The sequence below is a fragment of the Delphinapterus leucas genome, chromosome X (assembly GCF_059928025.1).
Source record: "Delphinapterus leucas isolate spDelLeu-1000000601 "Yukka" chromosome X, BTC_Dleu_Yukka2, whole genome shotgun sequence".
Taxonomy (NCBI): Eukaryota; Metazoa; Chordata; class Mammalia; order Artiodactyla; family Monodontidae; genus Delphinapterus; species Delphinapterus leucas.
Window position 1 is genome coordinate 72,700,956 of NC_143150.1, and position 22,643 is coordinate 72,723,598.

The following is a 22,643-nucleotide window of genomic DNA, read 5'->3' on the forward strand; positions in this document are numbered from 1 at the left end:
CAAAAACACCAACTGACCAACAGAACCCCAGCAAACCAAAAACACTGAAGTGTTTCCATAGTATAGTGGTTATCACACTCGCCTGACAAAAACACTAAAGTAAAAAATATTTATGATTTTATGATTCGTGATTTGCCAGGGAGGTGGGACTATAGGTGACTTCTCCTCCTTCATCCATTTCCTTTATTACAGTTCTACAATTCTGTGTGTGTATAAAATTGGAAATCACGGGGCAGCTGAACCTACCAGAAAAGAATGTGTGTTATTTTGCACGTTTGGAACAGGGTCTGAGGTCCAAATGGCACTTGTCATGCAGCGTACCAAATACTAGGTCTCTTTTGCACTATTTTTTTCTTTCCTTTGTGAGGTAAAGGAACGTTTCCTAGCTACCTTGAATTTGCCCACGAGAAATACTCTCATTACCATGATAAAGAATGAAATATGCGGGGAATCTGACCTCTCCTTACAGCTTAGGAGTCTTGTGTTCTGTTTTTCTTTTTTTTTTAAACCCTTTTACTGTAAAATAAAAGATACTGGAAATCACACAAAAATATATATCACTTAAAATTTGATAAGGAGGCTATACCTTTATAGCCTTCACTTGATATGGATTTTCTGTACCCATCCCCAAAGCTTCTCCATGAGCATCCACCAAATGACACCCTGTGCTCACTGGCAGTTAATCCCCATTCCTTCCCTCCCTGGAAAGCACCAATCTACCTTCTATCTCTATAGAGTTGCCTATTCTGAACATTTCACATAAATGCAATCAAGTAACATGTGGTCTTTTGTGTCTGACTTCTTTCACTTAGCATAATGCTTTTGAGGTTAGTCTTATCCATTTTCAAATATTTTGATATATTTTTAATCTACAGGTTTCTTCTTCCATCCCTTTCTTTCCTTACAAGTTCTCTATTGAAGGGGCTGGGGCATTTGACCTGTAGTTTCCCCAAATCTGGATTTTGCCGACTGCAGAGTCATGACGGAGTCCAACATGTTCTTCTGTATTTCTGCAGATTGGCAAGTGGACACAGAGCTTGATATGACTCAGGGTTGATCCCTTCTCATGAATACAGGTGGTGCTGTCCTCCCCCAGCAGGTGGCACATAGTATCTGTGTCTCATATGTTGTGATGTTAGCAGCTGTTGATGCTCAATGCCTAGATTCATTAATTTTCCCAGGATTTCAAAATGGTGATACTCTTTAACATTTCCTTTTTTATTAAGTAGAATGCTTTTATAAAGAGAGGCTTTCCCTCATCTACTACTATTTAGTCACCCAGGAAAAGAAAACAAGATTAATGCTTGATTCTTCTGCTTTAATTTACCATTTCTCAAGGTAATAAATTGGTTCCTTATCATCCTCTGAAATTGAACAATTTTTGTTTTAACTATAGTTATGAACTCATGGATTTAAACATATTTGATGGGTTTCAATGAATTGCAATGATTTCTAAAAAATATCCAAATAAGCTTTCTAACTTTAGTTTTAATTTACAGAAAAATTGAGAAGATAGTACAGAGTTCTTATACATCCGTACCCAATTTCCCTTATTGTTAACATCTTACATTACTATGGTTTGTGTGTCATAACTAATGAACCAATACTGATACATATATGACTAACAACTAAAGTTCATACTTTATTCAGATTTCCTTGGGTTTTACGTAATGTCCGTTTACTTTGGTTCCAGGATCCCATCAAATATTCCATATTACATTAGTCCTCTGTCTCCTTCGTCTCCTCTTGGCTGTGAGAATTTCTCACTTTCCTTGTTTTTGATGACCTGGACAGCTTTAAGGCGTACTCATCAGGTATTTCGCAGAATGTCCCTCAACCTGGGGTTGCCTCATATTTTTCTCATAATTAGACTAGGGTTATGACTTTTGGAAGAGAATAACAGTGAAGTTTCCTCCTTATCACATCAAACCAAGGCTACGCACCACCAACATGACATCACTGCTGATGTTAACTGGGATCACTTCAGGTAGTGTTTGTAGGGTTCCCAACTGCTCCCCCTCCTTCTATACTATAGTCTTTGGAAGCAAGTAACTAAACATAGCCTACACTTAAGGGGTGAGGAGTTGTGCTGCACCTCCTTGAGACAGGTGTATACACAAAAATTATTTAGAATTTTTCTGTAGGGGAGATTGGTCTCTTCGCCCCCATCTATTTATGTAATCATTTATTTCTATCACTATAGACTCACGGACACATTTTATTCCTTGTGTTATAATCCAATACTGTTATTTTCCTGCTCATATTCTTCCAGTTTTGGCCAGTAACAGTTCTTTCAGAAGGCCCTGTGTCACATTAACATACCTCAATAGTTTTTTGTTTGCTGTTGTTGTTTTTTGAGTGCTTCTTTATTTTCTAGTACTACAAAATATTTCAGGTTCATCTTGTATATTCCCTGTCCAGCCCTAGAATTATCCATTTCTCTAAGGAGCCCTTTAATTGGAGAATAGTATTAGAAACCAAGATTTGGGTACTAGACGTGCTCGTTGCTACTGGCAATTATCCTTTTTCAAGCCAAACTGTCTCTGGCCAGTGGAAGCGTCTTCAAAGTGGCTTCTGAGTCCTTTTGATATGACCATAGTAGTCTTTGAAAGCTTCTTTCCTATCCTTTATGACAAGATGTTCCAAGCTCATCTTATTTATTTCCTGCTGCAAGCTTGGAATTAGCTATTTCTCTAAGACATCCTGGTTTCTTTTAATGGGAATGGTATTTCAAGAACAGAACCTGGGTTACTAGGTGTGCTCATTGCTTCTGGGCTGGTCATTGTTTCTAAGCCTTTTCAGTGGATAAAGCAAAAGTGTGTGTGTGTGTGTGTGTGTGTGCGTGTGCATGTACTTTTCAATAAAATTTCTCATGAGTTCATATTCAGGACTACAGGGGTGTTTTGTTTCTAACTCAAATTCTTTTGAATTACATCTGTATTCTTCCACATTAAAAGTCTTAGCTCTCAAAAACAGAGGATGATGGAATTTGAATATCTCATAATTACTCAGTTAACATTATCTCACGGTACACAGTCCTGGAATAACACTAATACTGTTACCAATATAATTGCTGAGAACAGTTCTTTTTTTTGCATATTCTTTCCCCATTTCTCCATTAAAAGTTACACTATATCTACATTACCAGAGCACTGGGCATATAAGCATTAATACTTTCTTTCAAATCTCATTTAGTCTTAGTTCTACAAGTAACTATATATTTAATGCTGACTGATAGTCCTTATATCAATGTCTCTCTCATCACTTTGGTTGTCTTAAGCTCATTCTCTAGCAAATTTCTCAGAAAGGGATCATGGGACGAATATTTCCTGAGTTCCTGCATGTTGATAAATACCTGTACCTTTTATACCTAAAAGCCACTTTTACCAGATATAATGTCCTTGGCTCACATTTTTTCCCCTTGAGTATCTTAAATGTTACTCCATTTTCTTCTGGCATAAAGTGTTGGTGTCAAAAAGTTTGAAGATGATCTGATTTTCCTTCCTTTACAACCCACCTGCTGTTTTTGCTGAAGTATCCAAGGCATTTCTTTTTGTTTAAAAAAAGTCTAGTAATTTTATTAGAATGTGTCTTGCTGCTGGTCATTCTGGGTCAAAATTCGTAGGTACACGGTGTGCTTTTTAAAAGCAAATCTAAAGTTTCCTCAATATTAGTTTTTTTTAAAAAATATCTTTATTGGAGTATAACTGCTTTACAATGTTGTGTGTTTCTGCTGTACAACAAAGTGAATCAGCTATATGTATACATATATCCCCATATCCCCTCCCTCTTGCGTCTCCCTCCCACCCTCCCTATCCCACCCCTCTAGGTGGTCACAAAGCACTGAGCTGATCTCCCTGTGCTATGTGGCTGCTTCCCACTAGCTATCCATTTTACATTTGGTAGTGTATATATGTCCATGCCACTGTCTCACTTCGTCCCAGCTTACCCTTCCCCCTCCCCGTGTCCTCAAGTCCATTCTCTACATCTGCATCTTTATTCCTGCCCTGCCACTAGGTTCATCAGTACCGTTTTTTTAGATTCCACATATGTGTGTTAGCATATGGTTATTTGTTTTTCTCTTTCTGACTTACTTCACTCTGTATGACAGTCTCTAGGTCCATCCAATATTAGTTTTAAGCATTTTTTTCTTTTTCCTTGCTTCAGTATTCTTCTTCAGATAATCTTATTATCCATATGTCAGGTCTTCTTTGCTATCTTTCATATTTGTCACTTTTTCTAGGAATCTGTTCATCTTTGTTTCTTTTTGATTTAAAACATTTTCCTTTTTACTTTAGAAAGGCATTTTCTGTTATATTCACTCATTCTTGTTTTCTTCTAGTTTAGCTTTCATTTCTTTTCTTTTATTCAAATTGAAGTCTAACAGATTTACAATATTAGTTTCAGGTGTACAACATGTTGATTTAATATTTTATATATTATATTCCATTTAGAGTTATTATAAAATACTGGGAAAACGGTTGAAGAGTAAGAAGTGGAGATCACCTTCCTCCCCACAAATACATCAGAAATACATCTACATGTGGAACAGCTCCTACAGAACACCTACTGAATGCTGGCAGAAGACCTCAGACCTCCCAAAAGGCAAGAAACTCCCCACGTACCTGGGTAGGGCAAAAGAAAAAAGAAAAAACAGAGACAAAAGAATAGGGATGGGACCTGCACCAGTGGGAGGGAGCTGTGAAGGAGGAAAGGTTTCCACACACTAGGAAGACCCTTCACTGGCGGAGACGGGGGTGGAGTGGGGGGAAGCTTCGGAACCACGGAGGAGAGCGCAGCAACAAGGGTGCAGAGCACAAAGCGGAGAGATTCCCGCACATAGGATCGGTGCCGACCAGTACTCACCAGCCTGAGAGGCTTATCTGCTCACCCGCCGGGGCGGGTGGGGGCTGGGAGATGAGGCTCGGGCTTCGGCGGTCAGACCCCAGGGAGAGGACTGGGGTTGGTTGCGTGAACACAGCCCGAAGGGGCTAGTACGCCACAGCTAGCCGGAGGGAGTCCTAGCCGGAGGGAGTCCGGGAAAAAGTCTGGAACTGTCGAAGAGGCAAGAGACTTTTTCTTGCCTCTCTGTTTTGCGGTGTGCGAGGAGAGGGGATTAAGAATGCTGCTTAAAGGAGCTCCAGAGACGGGCGCGAGCCTGGGCTATCAGCGCGAACTCCAGAGACTGGCATGAGACGCTAAGGCTGCTGCTGCAGCTACCAAGAAGCCTGTGTGCGAGCACAGGTCACTATCCACACCTCCCCCCCCGGAAGCCTGTGCAGCCCGCCACTGCCAGGGTCCCGTGATCCAGGGACAACTTCCCCAGGAGAACGCACAGCACGCCTCAGGCTGTTGCAATGTCACGCCAGCCTCTGCCGATGCAGGCTCGCCCAGCATCCGTACCCCCCCCTCCCCCCGGCCTGAGTGAGCCAGAGCCCCTAAATCAGCTGCTCCTATAACCCTGTCCTGTCTGGGCAGGAACAGACGCCCTCAGGTGACCTACACGCAGAGGCGGGGTCAAATCCAAAGCTGAACCCCAGGAGCTGAGCAAACAAAGAAGAGAAAGGGAAATCTCTCCCAGCAGCCTCAGGAGCAGCGGATTAAATCTCCACAATCAACTTGATGTACGTTGCACCTGTGGAATACCTGAAGAGACAACGAATCATCCCAAAATTGAGGCGGTGGACTTTGGGAGCAATGATATATACATACTTTTCCTTTTTCTCTTTTTGTGAGTGTGTATGTGTATGCTTCCGTGTGTGATTTTGCCTGTATAGCTTTGCTTTTACCATTTGTCCTAGGGTTCTGTCTGTCCGTTTTTCTGGGGTTTTTTTAGTATAGCTTTTAGTGCTTGTTATCATTGGTGGACTTGTTTTTTGGTTTGGCTGCGCTCTTCCTTCTTTCTTTTTTTTTTTACTACTTTTTAAAATTTAAAATTCTTTTAATAATTATTTTTTATTTTATTTTTTCTTTCTTCCTTTCTTTCGCCTATTTATTCTAAGCCGTGTGGATGACAGGGTCTTGGTGCTCCAGCCGGGCATCAGGCCAGTGCCTCTCAGGTGGGAGAGCCGAGTTCAGGACACTGGTCCACCAGAGACCTCCCAGCTCCACATACTAACAAACGGCAAAAATCTCCCAGAGATCTCAATCTCCACACCAGCACCCAGCTTCACTCAACGGCCAGCAAGCTACAGCGCTGGACACCCTATGCCAAACAACTAGCAAGACAGGAACACAGCCCCATCCATTAGCAGAGAGGCTGCCTAAAATCATAATAAGGCCACAGGCACCCCAAAACACACTACCGGACGTGGTCTTGCCCACCAGAAAGACAGGATCCAGCCTCATGCACCAGAACACAGGCACTAGTCCCCTCCACCAGGAAGCCTACACAGCCCACTGAAACAACCTTACCCACTGGGAGCAAATACCAAAAACAACGGGAACTAAGAACCTGCAGCCTGCGAAAAGGAGACACCAAACACAGTAAGTTAAGCAAAATGAGAAGACAGAGAAACACACAGCAGATGAAGGAACAAGGTAAAAACCCACCAGACCAAACAAATGAAGAGGAAATAGGCAGTCTACCTGAAAAAGAATTCAGAGTAATGAAAGTAAAGATGATCCAAAATCTTGGAAATAGAAGGGAGAAAATACAAGAAACATTTAACAAGGACCTAGAAGAACTAAAGAGCAAAGAAACAATAATGAACAACACAATAAATGAAACTAAAAACTCTCTAGAAGGAATCAATAGCAGAATAACTGAGGCAGAAGAATGGATAAGCGACCTGGAAGATAAAATAGTGGAAATAACTACTGCAGAGCAGAATAAAGAAAAAAGAACGAAAAGAACTGAGGACAGTCTCAGAGACCTCTGGGACAACATTAAACTCACCAACATTCGAATTACAGGGGTTCCAGAAGAAGAAGAGAAAAAGAAAGGGACTGAGAAAATATCTGAAGAGATTAAAGTTGAAAACTACCCTAATATGGGAAAGGAAAGAGTTAATCAAGTCCAGGAAGCACAGAGAATCCCAAACAGGATAATTCCAAGGAGAAACACGCCAAGACACATAGTTATCAAACTATCAAAAATTAAATACAAAGAAAAAATATTAAAAGCAGCAAGGGAAAAACAACAAATAACATACAAGGGAATCCCCATAAGGTTAACAGCTGATCTTTCAGCAGAAACTCTGCAAGCAAGAAGGGAGTTGCAGGACATATTTAAAGTGCTGAAAGGGAAAAACCTACAACCAATATTACTCTACCCAGCAAGGATCTCATTCAGATTCGACGGAGAAATTAAAATTTTACAGACAAGTAAAAGCTGAGAGAGTTCAGCACCACCAAACCAGCTTTACAACAAATACTAAAGGAACTTCTCTAGGCAGGAAACACAAGAGAAGGAAAAGACCTACAATAACAAACCCAAAACAATTAACAAAATGGTAATAGGAACATACATATCAATAATTACCTTAAATGTAAATGGATTAAATGCTCCAACGAAAAGACATAGACTGGCTGAATGGATACAAAACCAAGACCCATATATATGCTGTCTACAAGAGACCCCCTTCAGACCTAGGGACACATACAGACTGAAAGTGAGGGGATGGAAAACGATATTCCATGCAAATGGAAATCAAAAGAAAGCTGGTGTAGCAATTCTCATATCAGACAAAATAGACTTTAAAACAAAGACTATTACAAGAGACAAAGAAGGACACTACATAATGATCAAGGGATCAATCCAAGAAGAAGATGTAACAACTGTAAATATTTATGCACCCAACATAGGAGCACCTCAATATATAAGGCAAATGCTAATAGTCATAAAAGGGGAAATAGACAGTAACACAATCATAGTAGGGGACTTTAACACCCCACTTTCACCAATGGACAGATCATCCAAAATGAAAATAAATAAGGAAACACAAGCTTTAAATGATACATTAAACAAGATGGACTTAATTGATATTTATAGGACATTCCTTCCAAAAACAACAGAATACACTTTCTTCTCAAGTGTATTGGAACATTCTCCAGGATAGATCATATCTTGGGTCGCAAATCAAACCCTGGTACATTTAAGAAAATGGAAATCGTATCAAGTATGGTTTCCGACCACAATGTTATGAAACGAGATATGAATTACAGGAAAAAATTGTAAAATATACAAACATGTGGCGGCTAAACAATACACTACTTAATAACCAAGAGATCAGGGAAGAAATTAAAGGGGAAATCAAAAAATACCTAGAAACAAATGACAATGAAAACACGACGACCCAAACCCTATGGGATGCAGCAAAAGCAGTTCCAAGAGCGAAGTTTATAGCAGTACAGTCTTACCTTAAAAAACAAGAAACATCTCAAATAAACAACCTAAACTTACACCTAAAGCAAATAGAGAAAGAAGAAAAAAAAACCCCAAAGTTAGCAGAAGGAAAGAAATCATAAAGATCAGATGAGAAATAAATGAAAAAGAAATGAAGGAAAGAATAGGAAAGAGCAATAAAACTAAAAGCTGGTTCTTTGAGAAGACAAACAAAATTGATAAACCATTAGCCAGACTCATCAAGAAAAAAAGGAAGGAGACTCAAATCAATAGAATTAGAAAAGAAAAAGGAGAAAAAACTGACACTGCAGGAATACAAAGGATCATGAGAAATTACTACAAGCAACTATACGCCAATAAAATGGACAACCTGGAAGAAATGGACAAATTCTTAGAAAAGTACAACCTTCCGTGACTGAACCAGGAAGAAACAGAAAATATAAACAGAACGATCACAAGCACTGAAATTGAGACTGTGATTAAAAACCTTCAAACAAACAAAAGCCTAGGACCACATGGCTTCACAGGCGAATTCCATCACACATTTACAGAAGAGCTAACACCTATCCTTCTCAAACTCTTGCAAACTATAGCAGAGAGAGGAACACCCCCAAACTCATTCTACGAGGCCACCATCACGCTGATACCAAAACCAGACAAAGATGTCACAAAGAAAGGAAACTACAGGCCAATATCACTGATGAACCTAGATACAAAAATCCTCAACAAAATACTAGCAGACAGAATCCAACAGCACGTTAAAAGGATCATACACCATGATCAAGTTGGGTTTGTCCCAGGAATGCAAGGATTCTTCAATATATGCAAATCAGTCAATGTGATACACCATATTAAAAAACTGAAGAATAAAAAACATATGATCATCTCACTAGATGCAGAAAAAGCTTTTGACAAAATTCAACACCCATTTATGATAAAAACCCTGCAGAAAGTAGGCATAGAGAGAACTTACCTCAACATAATAAAGGCCATATATGACAAGCCCACAGCAAACATCGTTCTCAATGGTGAAAAACTGAAACCATTTCCACTATGATCAGGAAGAAGACAAGGTTGCCCACTCTCACCACTACTATTCAACATTGTTTTGGAAGTATTAGCCCCAGCAATCAGAGAAAAGAAATAAAAGGAATCCAAATCAGAAAAGAAGAAGTAAAGCTGTCACTGCAGATGACATGATACTATGCATAGAGAATCCTAAAGATGCCACCAGAAAACTACTAGAGCTAATCAATGAATTTGGTAAAGTAGCAGGATACAAAATTAATGCAGAGAAATCTCTTGCATTTCTATACACTAATGATGAAAAATCTGAAAGTGAAATTAAGAAAACACTCCCATTTACCATGGCAACAAAAAGAATAAAATACCTAGGAATAAACCTACCTAAGGAGACAAAAGACCTGTACGCAGAAAACTATAAGACACTGATGAAAGAAATTAAAGATGATACAAATAGATGGAGAGATATACCATGTTCTTGGATTGGAAGAATCAACATTGTGAAAATGACTCTACTGCCCAAAGCAATCTACAGATTCAATGCAATCCCTATCAAACTACCACTGGCATTCTTCACAGAACTAGAACAAAAAATTCACAATTTGTATGGAAACACAAAAGATCCCGAATAGCCAAAGCAATCTTGAGAAAGAAAAATGGAGCTGGAGGAATCAGGCTCCCTGACTTCAGATTAGACTACAAAGCTACAGTAATCAAGACAGTGTACTGGCACAAACACAGAAATACAGATCAATGGAACAGGATAGAAAGCCCAGAGATAAACCCATGCACATAGGTCACCTTATTTTTGATAAAGGAGGCAAGAATATACAATGGAGAAAAGACAGCCTCTTCAACAAGTGGTGCTAGAAAAACTGGACAGCTACATGTAAAAGAATGAAATTCGAACACTCCCTAACACCATACACAAAAATAAACTCAAAATGGATAAAAGCCCTGAATGTAAGGCCAAACACTATAAAACTCTTAGAGGAAAATATAGGAAGAACACTGTATGACATACAGCACAACAAGATCCTTTTTAACCCACCTCCTACAGAAATGGAAATAAAAACAAAAATAAAATAAATGGGGCCTAATGAAAGTTAAAATCTTTTGCACAGCAAAGGAAACAATAAACAAGACGAAAAGACAACCGTCGGAATGGGAGAAAATATTTGCAAACGAAGCAAATGACAAAGGATTAATCTCCAAAATTTACAAGCAGCTCAATATCAAAAAAACAAACAACCCAGGCTTCCCTGGTGGCGCAGTGGTTGAGAATGTGCCTGCCAATGCAGGAGACACGGGTTCGAACCCTGGTCTGGGAAGATCCCACATGCCGCAGAGCAACTAGGCCTGTGAGCCACAACTACTGAGCCTGCGCGTCTGGAGCTTGTGCTCCGCAACGAGAGGCCACAACTGTGACAGGCATGCACACCACGATGAAGAGTGGCCCCCGCTCGCTGCAACGAGAGAAAGCCCTTGCACAGAAACGAAGACCCAACACAGCCATAAATAAATTAATTAATTAATTAAAAAATTTCTATCACAATTATACATATTAAAAACAAACAACAAAAAAACAAACAACCCAATCCAAAAATGGGCAGAAGATGTAAATAGACAGCTCTCCAAAGAAGATATACAGTTTGCCAACAAACACATGAAAGAATGCTCAACATCGTTAATCATTAGAGAAATGCAAATCAAAACTACAATGAGATATCACCTCACAGCGGTCAGAATGGCCATCATCAAAAAATCTACAAACAATAAATGGTGGAGAGGGTGTGGAGAAAAGGGAACCCTCTTGCACTGTTGGTGGGAATGTAAATTGATATAGCCACTATGGAGAACAGTATGGAGGTTCCTTAAAAAACTAAAAATAGAACTACCATACAACCCAGCAATCCCACTACTGGGCATATACCCTGAGAAAACCATAATTCAAAGAGTCATGTACCACAATGTTCACTGCAGCTCTATTTACAATAGCCAGGACATGGAAGTAACCTAAGTGTCCATTGACAGATGAATGGATAAAGAAGATGTGGCACTTATATACAATGGAATATTACTCAGCCATAAAAAGAAACGAAACTGAGTTATTTGTAGTGAGGTGGATGGACCTAGAGTCTGTCATATAGAGTGAAGTAAGTCAGAAAGAGAAAAACAAATACCATATGCTAACACATATATATGGAATCTAAAAAAAAAAAAAGTCATGAAGAACCTAGGGGCAGGATGGGAATAAAGATGCAGACCTACTAGAGAATGGACTTGAGGACATGGGGAGGGGGAAGGGTAAGCTGAGACAATGTGAGAGAGTGGCATGGACATATATACACTACCAAATGTAAAACCGATAGCTAGTGGGAAGCAGCCGCATAGCACAGGGAGATCAGCTCGGTGCTTTGTGACCACCTAGAGGGGTGTGATAGGAAGGGTAGGAGGGAGACGCAAGAGGGAGGGGATATGTGAATATATGTATATGTATAGCTGATTCACTTTGTTATAAAGCAGAAACTAACACACCACTGTAAAGCAATTATACTCCAATAAAGATGTTTAAAAAAATGGCTATATTCCCTGTGCTGTACAATGTATCTTTGTAGCTTATTCATTTTATACATAGTAGCTAGTACCTCTTAATCTCCTATCATCTTGCCCTTCCCTCCCTTTTTTCTCCTCACTGGTATCCACTAGTTTGTCCTCTATATCTGTGAGTCTGGTTCTGTTCTGTTATATTTTTATTAGATTATTTTTTAGATTCCACATATCAATGATATCATACAGTATTTTTCTTTCTCTGACTTATTTCACTAAGCATTAATACCCTCTAGGGGCCATCCATGTTGTTGAAAATGGCAGAGTTTCACTCTTTTTAGGGCTAATACTCCACTGTATATATATATATATATACACACACCACATCTTCTATATCTTTTCATCTACTGATGGACACCTTTGGTTGCTTCCATATACTGGCTAATGTAAACAATGATTCTATGAACACTGGGGTGCATGTATCTTTTTGAATTAGCGTTTCCATTTTCTTTGGATAAAAACCCAGGGGTAGGGGCTTCCCTGGTGGCACAATGGTTGGGAGTCCACCTGCTGATGTGGGGGATGCGGGTTTGTGCCCCGGTTCGGGAGAATCCCACATGCTGCAGAGCAGCTGGGCCCGTGAGCCATGGCCGCTGGGCCTGCGCGTCCAGAGCCTGTGCTCCGCAGTGGGAGGGGCCGCAGCAGTGAGAGGCCCGTGTACCGCAAAAAAAACCCCAAAAAACACACAAAAAACCCCCCAGGGGTAGAATTGCTGGATCATATGGTAGTTCTATTTCAATTTTTTGACAAACTGCCACACTGCCTTCCATAGTAGCTACGCCAATTTATATTCCCACCAACAGTGTACTAGGGTTCCCATTTCTATACATCCTCGCCAACATTTGTTATTTGTAGACTTCTTGATGATAGCCATTCTGACAGGTGTGAGGTGTTATCTCATTATGGTTTTGATTTGCATTTCTCTGATGATTAGCAATGTTGAGCCTCTTTTCATGTTCCTGTTGGCCATCTGTATATCCTCTTTGGAAAGATGTCTACTCAGGTTGTCTGCCCATTTTTAAGTTTTCTTTATTTGAGTTATATGAGCTATCTATATATTTTGGATATTAACCCCTTATTGGGCATATCATTTGCAAAATATTTTCTCCCATTCTGTAGGTTGTCTTTTCATTTTGCTGTTGGTTTCCTTTGCTGTGCAAAAGTTTTTAAGTTTAATTAGGTCCCATTTGTTTACTTTTGCTTTTGTTTCCTTTGTCTGAGACAGATCCATAAAAATATTGCTACGATTTACGTCAAAGAGCATTCTGCCTTAGCCTTCATCTCTATTTTTTTTAGTTTTATTTTTTGACCACACCACATGGCATGTGGGATCTTAATTCCCCAACCAGGGATCGAACCTGCGCTCCCTGCAGTGGAAGCATGGAGTCTTAACCACTGGACCGCCAGGGAAGTCCCAGCCTTGCTTTCTTTTTTCTTTTCTTTTTTAATTTACTTGGCTTCATTGGATCTTAGTTGTGGCACGCAGGCTCTTTGTTGCGGCACGTGGGCTGTCTAGTTGTGGCTCATGGGCTCTAGAGTGCATGGGCTTAGTTGCCCCACGGCATGTGGGATCTTAGTCCCCCGACCAGAGATCGAACTCGCATCCCCTGCACTGGAAGGTGGATTCTTAACCACTGACCACCAGGGAAGTCCCTCAGCCTTCATTTCTAAAGTGATTCTTTCTTCTTACTTCCCCCAAGTTGTCACTACATTTCTGAGTTTTTCTAATCCTGCTTTGTATTGTTCTTCCATGTCTTATTTAATTTTCTTAATGTCTTCCAACTCACTTTTAAACAGTATATTTTAAATTTGTTGTTTTTTGAGTGTGTCTTTCTGGAATGTTTTTTTCCCCCCTTTTTCTCTCTTTTTTTTAAATTGAAGTATAGTTGGTTTACAATACTGTGTTAGTTTCAGGTGTACAGCAAAGTGATTCAGTTATATACATATATTTTTTCAGTTTATATCCTTTATATCACTTACATGTGGAGTCTAAAAAATAATACAAATGAATCTATATACAAAACAGAAACTGACTCACAGACATAAAAAACAAATTTATGGTTACCAAAGCAGAGAGGGAGGGACAAATTAGGAGTATGGGATTAACAGATACAAACTACTATACATAAAATAGATAAGCAACATGGAATGCTTTTGATTCTCTCCTTTTTCTCCTTACAATAATTTTGTGTGGGATCTGACCTTGATTAATTTTCCATTCATTTTTCTCACAGCTTTATTGAGATATTTTTCACATACCATAAAATTTACCCATTTAAAATGTACAATTCAGTGGTTTTTAGTATATTCAGAACTGTGCAACCATCATCACAATCTGTTGCTCATTCTTATGTGTACTAAGCTTTCCTAAACTTTTAGAAAGAAGTATGGTTCAGGGTGGCTTTTCTAACTTCACAGAGGCTCCCTTTCTGCTGTTTTTATGTATGTTAAAGGAATAGGATGACTTGCTTGATTAGAGTTCTTGGTTCTGGTCCTCTATCCCATTCTTATCTAGACCTTTTCTTTCCTTATTCTTTATTGTCCCTGTTCTGCTCAATTTGAATTCTATTCTCAGCAATTTCTCCTCAGTGTGGGACCGTGTATGAGTAGGGCGATCTGGTGGCTCATTTTCAGGAGTTCATTAAGGGTTAGCCTGCTCCATCCCTTTCAGACCTTCTGACCACAGGTTCCTTGTATTCAGTTTTTATTGGAGGGAAAAACCCCTCCCCATTTCAACTAATGTTCTTAAACTGAACTGCCACACTTTTATTTTTTTCATTAAAAATGTTTAATTGAAGTAGAGTTGACTTACAATATGTTTGTTTCAGATGTACAACATAGTGATTCTATATTTGTATCAATTATGTGCCATACAAAGTTATTATAATATTACTGACTATATTCCCTGTGCTGTGCATTACATCCCTGTGACCTATTTATTTTATAACTGGTAATTTGTATCTCTTAATCTCCTTCACCTATTTCACCCATCCTCCCATTCTCTCAACCACTAGTTTGTTCTCTGTATCTATGAGTCTGTTTCTGGGTTGTTTAGGACTCATTTATTTTGTTTGTTTGTTTGTTTGCTTGTATTTTGCAGTACATGGGCCTCTCACTGTTGTGGCCTCTCCCGTTGCGGAGCACAGGCTCCGGATGCGCAGGCTCAGCGGCCATGGCCCACGGGCCCAGCCGCTCCGCGGCATGTGGGATCTTCCTGGACCGGGGCACGAACCCGTGTCCCCTGCATCGGCAGGCGGACTCTCAACCACTGTACCACCAGGGAAGCCTAGGACTCATTTGTTTTATCTTTCTCTGTCTGACTTATTCACTTAGCATAATACCCTCCAGGTCCATCCATGTTGTCACAGATGGCAAGATTTCATTCTTTTTTATGGGTTAGTGGTGTTGGGAAAACTGGATAGCTACAAGTAAAAGAATGAAACTAGACCATTTTCTCACATCATTTACAAAAATAAACTCAAAATGAATTAAAGACTTAAATGTAAGACCTGAAACCATAAAACACCTAGAAGAAAACACAGGCAGTATGCTCTTTGAAACTGGTCTTAGCAATATTTTTTTTGATCTGTCTCCTCAGGCAACAGCAACAAAACCAAAAATAAACAAACAGAACCATATGAAGCTAAAACACTTTTGCACAGCAAAGGGAACCACCAGCAAAACAAAAAGGCAACTTAACTGAATAGGAGAAGATATTTGCAAATAATATGTCTGTTAAGGTGTTAATATCCAAAATATATAAAGAACTCATACAACTCAGTACAAACAATCTGAATAAGAAATGGGCAGAAGACCTGAATAGACATTTTTCCAAAGAAGACATAGAGATGGCCAACAGGTACGTGAAAAGGTACTCAACATCACTAATCATAAGGGAAATGTAAATCAAAACCACCTCAAATGCAATGAGATACCACCTCACACTTGTCAGAATGCCACGCTTTTTAGTGAATACCTGTTTGCTGTTTTGGAATTCTCCTGTTTGTTAGGTCTTTCACATGGTCTGTCAACTCCTTCTGCTTTCTCCTACACAGATGTCCATTCCTTGTTGATCTTGTGGCTATGAATGATTTGCCCTTAACTGTTTTTATTTTGAGTTTCATGGGGATACACTGTCACTTAGTTTTGCTGTAAATATTACCCATGAATTTTTTCTTTTGTCTTTTTACTGAAATATAACATACACGCAGAAAAATACACAGACACAGTATAGCTCAGTCAATTTTCACATCTGAACACATCCATGTAATCGGTACCCAGATTAAGATACAAAACATTACTAACTCTTCAGAAGTCCCCCTCAGGTACAGTTCCATTCATGATCTCCCACTAAGGGTGAGCACCATACTGGCTTTTAACCAGCATATACAAGTTTCAGCCATGTCTGAACTTTATTCTCTTTTGTGTCTGACTTTTTTTTACTCAAATTATGTTTGTAAAACTTAGCTATATTTGTTACTTATAAGTAAAGAACTATAGTCTGTTTAACCTTATTGCTAAATAGTATTTCACTGTGTGAATATGCCAAAATTTATTTATCCATTCTACTACGTATGGGCATTTAAGTAGTGTTCAGTTTGGGGTATTACAAATAATGCTGCTATGAGCATTCTTGTACAAGCCTTTTGAGGAAATATGGTCTCATTCCCCTTAGGTATATATACGTGGGAGTGAAACTGCCAGGTCATGAGGGTATACCTATGTTTGACTTTTGTGCAACATTACGACCACCAACCCCCCCGAGGTTCTCAATCTTTATTGTTTCCTTTCTTCCATATACTTTAAGCTTATTTTGTTCTTGTTTTCTCCAACTTCTTAAGTTAGTACCTTAGTAACTGATTTTACCTTTCTTTTTTCTAATATAACTACTGAAAGTTATTCCTTTCTCTCTCAGCACTGCTTTAGTTGTATCCCACAAGTTTTAATGTATTTCATTATCATTCAGTTAAAAATACTTCTTAATTTTCTTTGTGATTTCTTCTTTGACTGATGGGTTATTTATAAGTATGTTGTTTAATTTGAAAATATTTAGGGACTTCCTATGTCATTGATTGCTAACTGAATTAGGTTGTGGTCAGAGAACATAGTGCAATTTCAATCTTTGGAAGTTTATGGAGGGACTTCCCTGGTGGTCCAGTGGTTAAGAATCCGCCTTCCAATGCAGGTGACAAGAGGTCAATCCCTGGTTGGGGAAATAAGAACCCACCTGCCACAGGGCAACTAAGCCTGTGCGCCAGAACTCCTGAGCCCGCGTGCTCTAGAGCCCATGTGCCACAACTAGAGAGAAGCCCACGCGCTGCAATGAAGAGCCCACACGCCGCCATGAAAGATCTCGCGTGCCGCGACGAAGATCCCACGTGCCACAACTAAGACCCAATGCAGCCAAATTAATTAACTAATTAATTTTAAAAATAAATTAATTAAAAAAAGAAAGTTTATGGACACTTATTTGGTGGCCCAGAATATGGTCTAAGTTAGTGAACGTACCATGTGCATTTGAAAAAAGGTGTACTTTGCAGCTATTGGATATATTTTTCTATAAATGTCAAACAGGTTAAGGTGGCTGCGAGTTTTCTCCAGATCTTTTATGTCCTTACTGATTTTCTGTCCAGAAATTCTTTCAGTTACTGAAAGAGAAGTATGAAAATCTCTAACTATGGCTATAGATTTCTCTATTTCTCCATTTAATTGTCAATTTTTTCTTCATGTAATTTGAAGGTTGTTATTAGTCACAAACATGTTTATGATTGCTATGTCCTCCAGATAAACTGCCCCTTTTATCAGCACTAAATGTCCTTTTGAAAGTCCAGTAACACCTTTTGTCTTGAAGTCTACTTTATCTGACATTATATAGCTACTGCAGCTTTCTTATGCTTACTGTTAGCATGGTATATTTAAAAAATCTTTTTACATTCCACCAATCTGTACCTTTATATTTAAATGCATCTCTTGATAGGAGATCAAGAGGGTGGTGTAAGAAGATGTGGAGTTCACCTCTCCCCATGAACACATCAAAAATATATCAACGTGTGGAACAATTCTCACCAAAAACTAACTGGAAATTGGCAGAAAGACTCCTGTACAACCAAGGTTGTAAGAAAGGTACACAGAAGTCCACAGAGAAGCCTGGGCTCCACTCATGAGTACTGTGTGGGTAGACTGCCCCCAGGTAGGGTAGAGAAACCAGTAGCCTGCTGTCCTAGGCTACTGGTTTCATGCAACAGCCATGCTGTGCTCTCAAGCCAGAGCTGAAAGAATGTTCTAGCCCTGCTCACTTCATGCCACAAGCATGACACTGGATCTAAGGTGGCCAGGACCTGGGAAGAGACTTGACCTTGAGATGGAGAGGTGACCCAGCTCTGGGGTGGAGCCCAGGTGGGGCAGCAGTGGTGACCATTGCTGGAATTTACTCAAGAGGTGCCCCAGAAGCAGCCCAGACTTCTGATGGCAGCAGAGCTGCTGGGTTTCCCACAGCCGCTTTGCTGTGTGTGTACCCTAGCCCAAGCTGAATGTTCTGGCCCTGCTCACTCGATGCCACAGTGTGGCACTACAAAAAAAGGAAACTACAGGCCAGTATATTTGATGAATATAAATGCAAAAATCCTCAACAAAATATTAGCAAACCAAATCTAAAAATATATAAAAAGGATCATATACCACGATCAAGCTGAATTTATTCTAGGGTCACAAGGGTAATTCAATATATGCAAATTAATCAGTGTGATACACCACATTATCAAAAGGAAGGATAAAAATCACATGATCGTCTCAACAGATGCAGAAAGACCAATGCGACAAAATTCAACATCCATTAATAATAAAAACTCTGAAAGTGGGTATCGAGGGAACATATCTCAACATAACAAAGGCCATTTAGGACAAACCCACAACCAATGTCATACTTAATGGTGAAAAGCTGAAAGCCTTCCCGCTAAATTCTGGAACAAGACAAGGATGCCCATTCTCGCTACTTCTATTCAACACAGTATTAGAAGTCCTAGTCACAGCAATCACACAAGAAAGAAATAAAAGGCATTCAAATCGGAAGGGAAGAGGTAAAACTGTCATTATTTGCAGATGACGTGGTACTATATCTAGAAAATCCTAAAGTCTCCACCCAAAAACTATTAGAACTAATAAATGAATTCAGCAAGGTTGTAGGATACAAGATCAATATACAGAAATTTGTTGCATTTCTATACACTAACAATAAAATACCAGAAAGAGAAAGTAAAAAAAAAAAAATCCTGCTTAAAATTGCATCAAAAAGAATAAAATACCTAGGAATAAACTTAACTAAGAAGGTGAAAGACCTATACTCTGAAAACTATAAAACATTTATGAAGGAAACTAAAGATGATACAAAGAAATGGAAAGAAATCCTGTGCTCTTGGATTAGAAGAATTAATGTTATTAAAATGGCCATGCTGTCCAAAGCAATCTACAGATTTAATGCAATCCCTATCAAAATATGTATGATATTTTTCACAGGACTAGAGCAAATAACCCTAAAATTCATATGGAACCACAAAAGATCCTGAATTGCCAAAGCAATCTTGGGGAAAAAGAACAAAGCCAGAGGTATAGTGCTCCCAGACTTCAGACTATACTAAAAAGCTACAGTAATCAAAACAGCATGGTACTGGCACAAAAACAGACACACAGATTAATGGAACAGAATAGAGAGCCTAGAAATAGGCTATGGTCAATTAATCTATGACAAAAGAGGCAAGAATATACAATGAAGCAAAAACAGTCTCTTCAACAAGTGGTTCTGGGAAAATTGGACAGCTACATGTAAAACAATGAGATTAGAACATTCCCTCACACCATATACAAAAATGAACTCAAAATGGATTAGGAGACCTAAATATAAGACCTGAAACCATAAAACTCCTAGAAGAGAATATCGGCAGAACACTCTGACTTAATCGTAGCAATATTTTTTTTGGCTCTGTCTCCTAAGGCAAAAGAAGTAAAAGCAAAACTAAACACATGGGACATAATTAAACTTAAAAGCTTTTACACAGCAAGGGAAAATACTGACAAAATGAAAAGACAACCTACACGGTGGGAGCAAATATTTACAACTGATGTGACCCATAAGGGATTACTTAGTAATACGCATTTAAGGTTCCTCCATGTCTTTTTATGTCTTGATAGCTCATTTGTTTTTAGCAATGAATATTATTCCATTGTCTGTATGTACCACAGTTTATCCATTTGCCTACTGAGGGCATCTTGGTTGCTTCCAAATGTTGGCAATTATGAATAAAGCTGCTATAAACATTTGTGTGCAATTTTTGTGTGGACCTTAGTTCAACTCATTTGGGTAAATACCAAGGAGCATGACTGCTTGATAGTATGGTAAGAGAATGTTTAGTTCTGACAAACTGTCTTCCAAAGTGTCTGTACCATTTTACATTCCCACCAACAATGAACGACAGTTCCTGTTGCTCCATTATCCATGCCAGCATTTGGTGTTGTCAGTATTTTGGATTTTGGCCATTCTTATAGGGGTGTAGTGGGATCACTGTTGTTTTAATTTGCAATTCCCTAATGACATATGATGTTGGGCATCTTTTCATATGCTTATTTCCCCTCTGTATAATATTATTTGGTGAGGTGTCTAAGGTCTTTTACTCATTTTTAAATTGGGGTGTTTAGGGACTTCCCTGGTGGTGCAGTGGTTAAGAATCTGCCTGCCAACGCGGGGGACACGGGTTCGAGCCCTGGTCCGGGAAGATCTAACGTGCCGCAGAGCAACTAAGCCCCTGTGCCACAACTACGGAGCCCGCGTGCCACAACTACTGAAGCCCAAGTGCCTGGAGCCTGTGCTCCGCAACAAGAGAAGCCACCGCAATGAGAAGCCCACGCACCACGACAAAGAGCAGCCCTCACTCAACGCAACGAGAGAAAGCCCGTGCGCGGCAACGAAGACCCAACACAACAACCAAATAAATAAATAAATAAATAAAATTGGGGTGTTTAATTGAGGCATTACTTCACTATCTCTGGGACCCACTTTCAAATGCGAAGGTGACAACAATTCATATCACTGTTCTTCTGCGTGTAATATGTACTTTATCTCTGGCTGCTTTTAAGATTCTCTTTTTCTTTTGTTTTCGGCAGTTTGACTATGATGTCTCTATGCTTGGTTTTCACTGTATTTAAAACCTGCTTAGTTAGGGCTTACTGCTATTTCTAAATTTCTAAATTTGTGTTTCACAGATTTGGGGAACATTTCAGCCATTATTTCTTCAATTTTTTTTAATGGCCCCTTCTCTCTCTTTATTCTCTCCTACTGGTATTCCAATTGTACGTAAGGTAGACCTTTTTACATCGTTCCACAGGTCACTGAGGCTCTTCATGTTTAACCAATCTTTTTTTTTTTTCTTCAGATTGGCTTATTTCAAGTAAACCAACCCTTTCTCCTGTCATTGCCAATCTGCTATTAATCTCATCCAATTAAAAAAAATTGAAATACAGTTGATGTACAATATTATGTTAGTTTCAGGTGCATTACAGTGGTTTGACATTTGCATACATTATGAAATGATCACCATCATAAATCTGGTAACCATCTGTCCCTACACAAAGTTATCACAATATTATTGACCACATTTCTTATGCTGTATATTACACCCCCGTGGCTTTATTTGTTTTGTAACTAGAGGTTTATAGCTCTTAATCCCCTTCACCTATTTCCCCTCTCCCACCTCCCTCTCCTGTGGCAACCACCCGTTTTTTTGTCTGTATCTATGAGGCTGGTTTGATTTTTAAACTTCAGATATTGTATTTTTCAGTTCCAGAATTTTTTGTGCATAGTTTCTTCTTCTCTGAGATTTCTTACTTTTTCATTCATTACAAGTATATTTTCCCCTATGCCCTTGAGCATAGAAATAAGCTGCTTTAAAGTCCTTATCTGCTAATTTCAACATCTGAGCCATCTTCCGGTTGGTCTTCATTGATTGCTTTTCCTCTTGAGTATAAGTCACATTTTCTTTCTTTTTTTTTCCCATACGTATAGTAGTTGAGGACTGAATCCCAGACTTTTTGAATGGTTATGTTGTAGAGATTATGAATTCCGTTTTGTTCCTCTAAAACGTACTGATTTTTCATTTTAGTTAGTTTTCATTTGTCTAGAACGAAAATTCAAATTTCTGTTTCCTCTGCATTGGGCAGTAGCTGGATTATCCATTCAGTTATTTTAGCTCTATCGAGGGTGCTTGGAGTCGATCCTGTATAGCTTAGTAGTCTGCCAGAGATTTGGGCAGGCTTTATACAATTAGGGCTCCTCCTCTGTGGTTCTCTCCTGGGATATCTTCTCAGGTTTCAGTTGCCACAGTCACCCTGAACTCAGTTCTCTCCTTCCTCATCCGATAAGGCTGGTTTCTATCCAAGTTCTACCCACCTCCATATTACAGCAAGTGCAGCCTGCCCATGGGTGAAAAGCTATAAAAAAAAAAACCAGGAAACCTTTTCAAATGACCACTATTCTCTTTGCTACAGTGGAAACAGCATTGGAAGTGGGAATTTTAGGGCCTGTATTAACATCCTAGCCTGGCCACTTTCTAGCTATGTTTACTTTGGGTTAGTTCTCAGACACCATTTCCTCATCCTAAAATGGTAATAAGAATGT

The 22,643-nt window shown here is 39.2% G+C and overlaps 1 protein-coding gene across 7 annotated transcripts in view; it reads right to left on the reverse strand.

Annotated features, from left to right (window-relative positions):
- Positions 1 to 22,643, reverse strand: part of IGBP1 (immunoglobulin binding protein 1) — a 53,234-nt gene that overhangs the window by 17,552 nt on the left and 13,039 nt on the right. Inside the window, exon 6 of one of the 7 annotated variants that reach the window (XM_089904439.1) lies at positions 458 to 516. The exons of 5 other annotated variants lie outside the window; for them this stretch is intronic. In XM_089904439.1, coding sequence (XP_089760565.1) covers positions 464 to 516 — 53 coding nt within the window. In that variant the 3' untranslated portion in view covers positions 458 to 463. Of the gene's footprint in view, positions 1 to 457; positions 517 to 15,267; positions 22,457 to 22,643 lie in introns of those variants that run through there. One more of the 7 variants, XM_022561024.3, reaches the window with a different exon arrangement.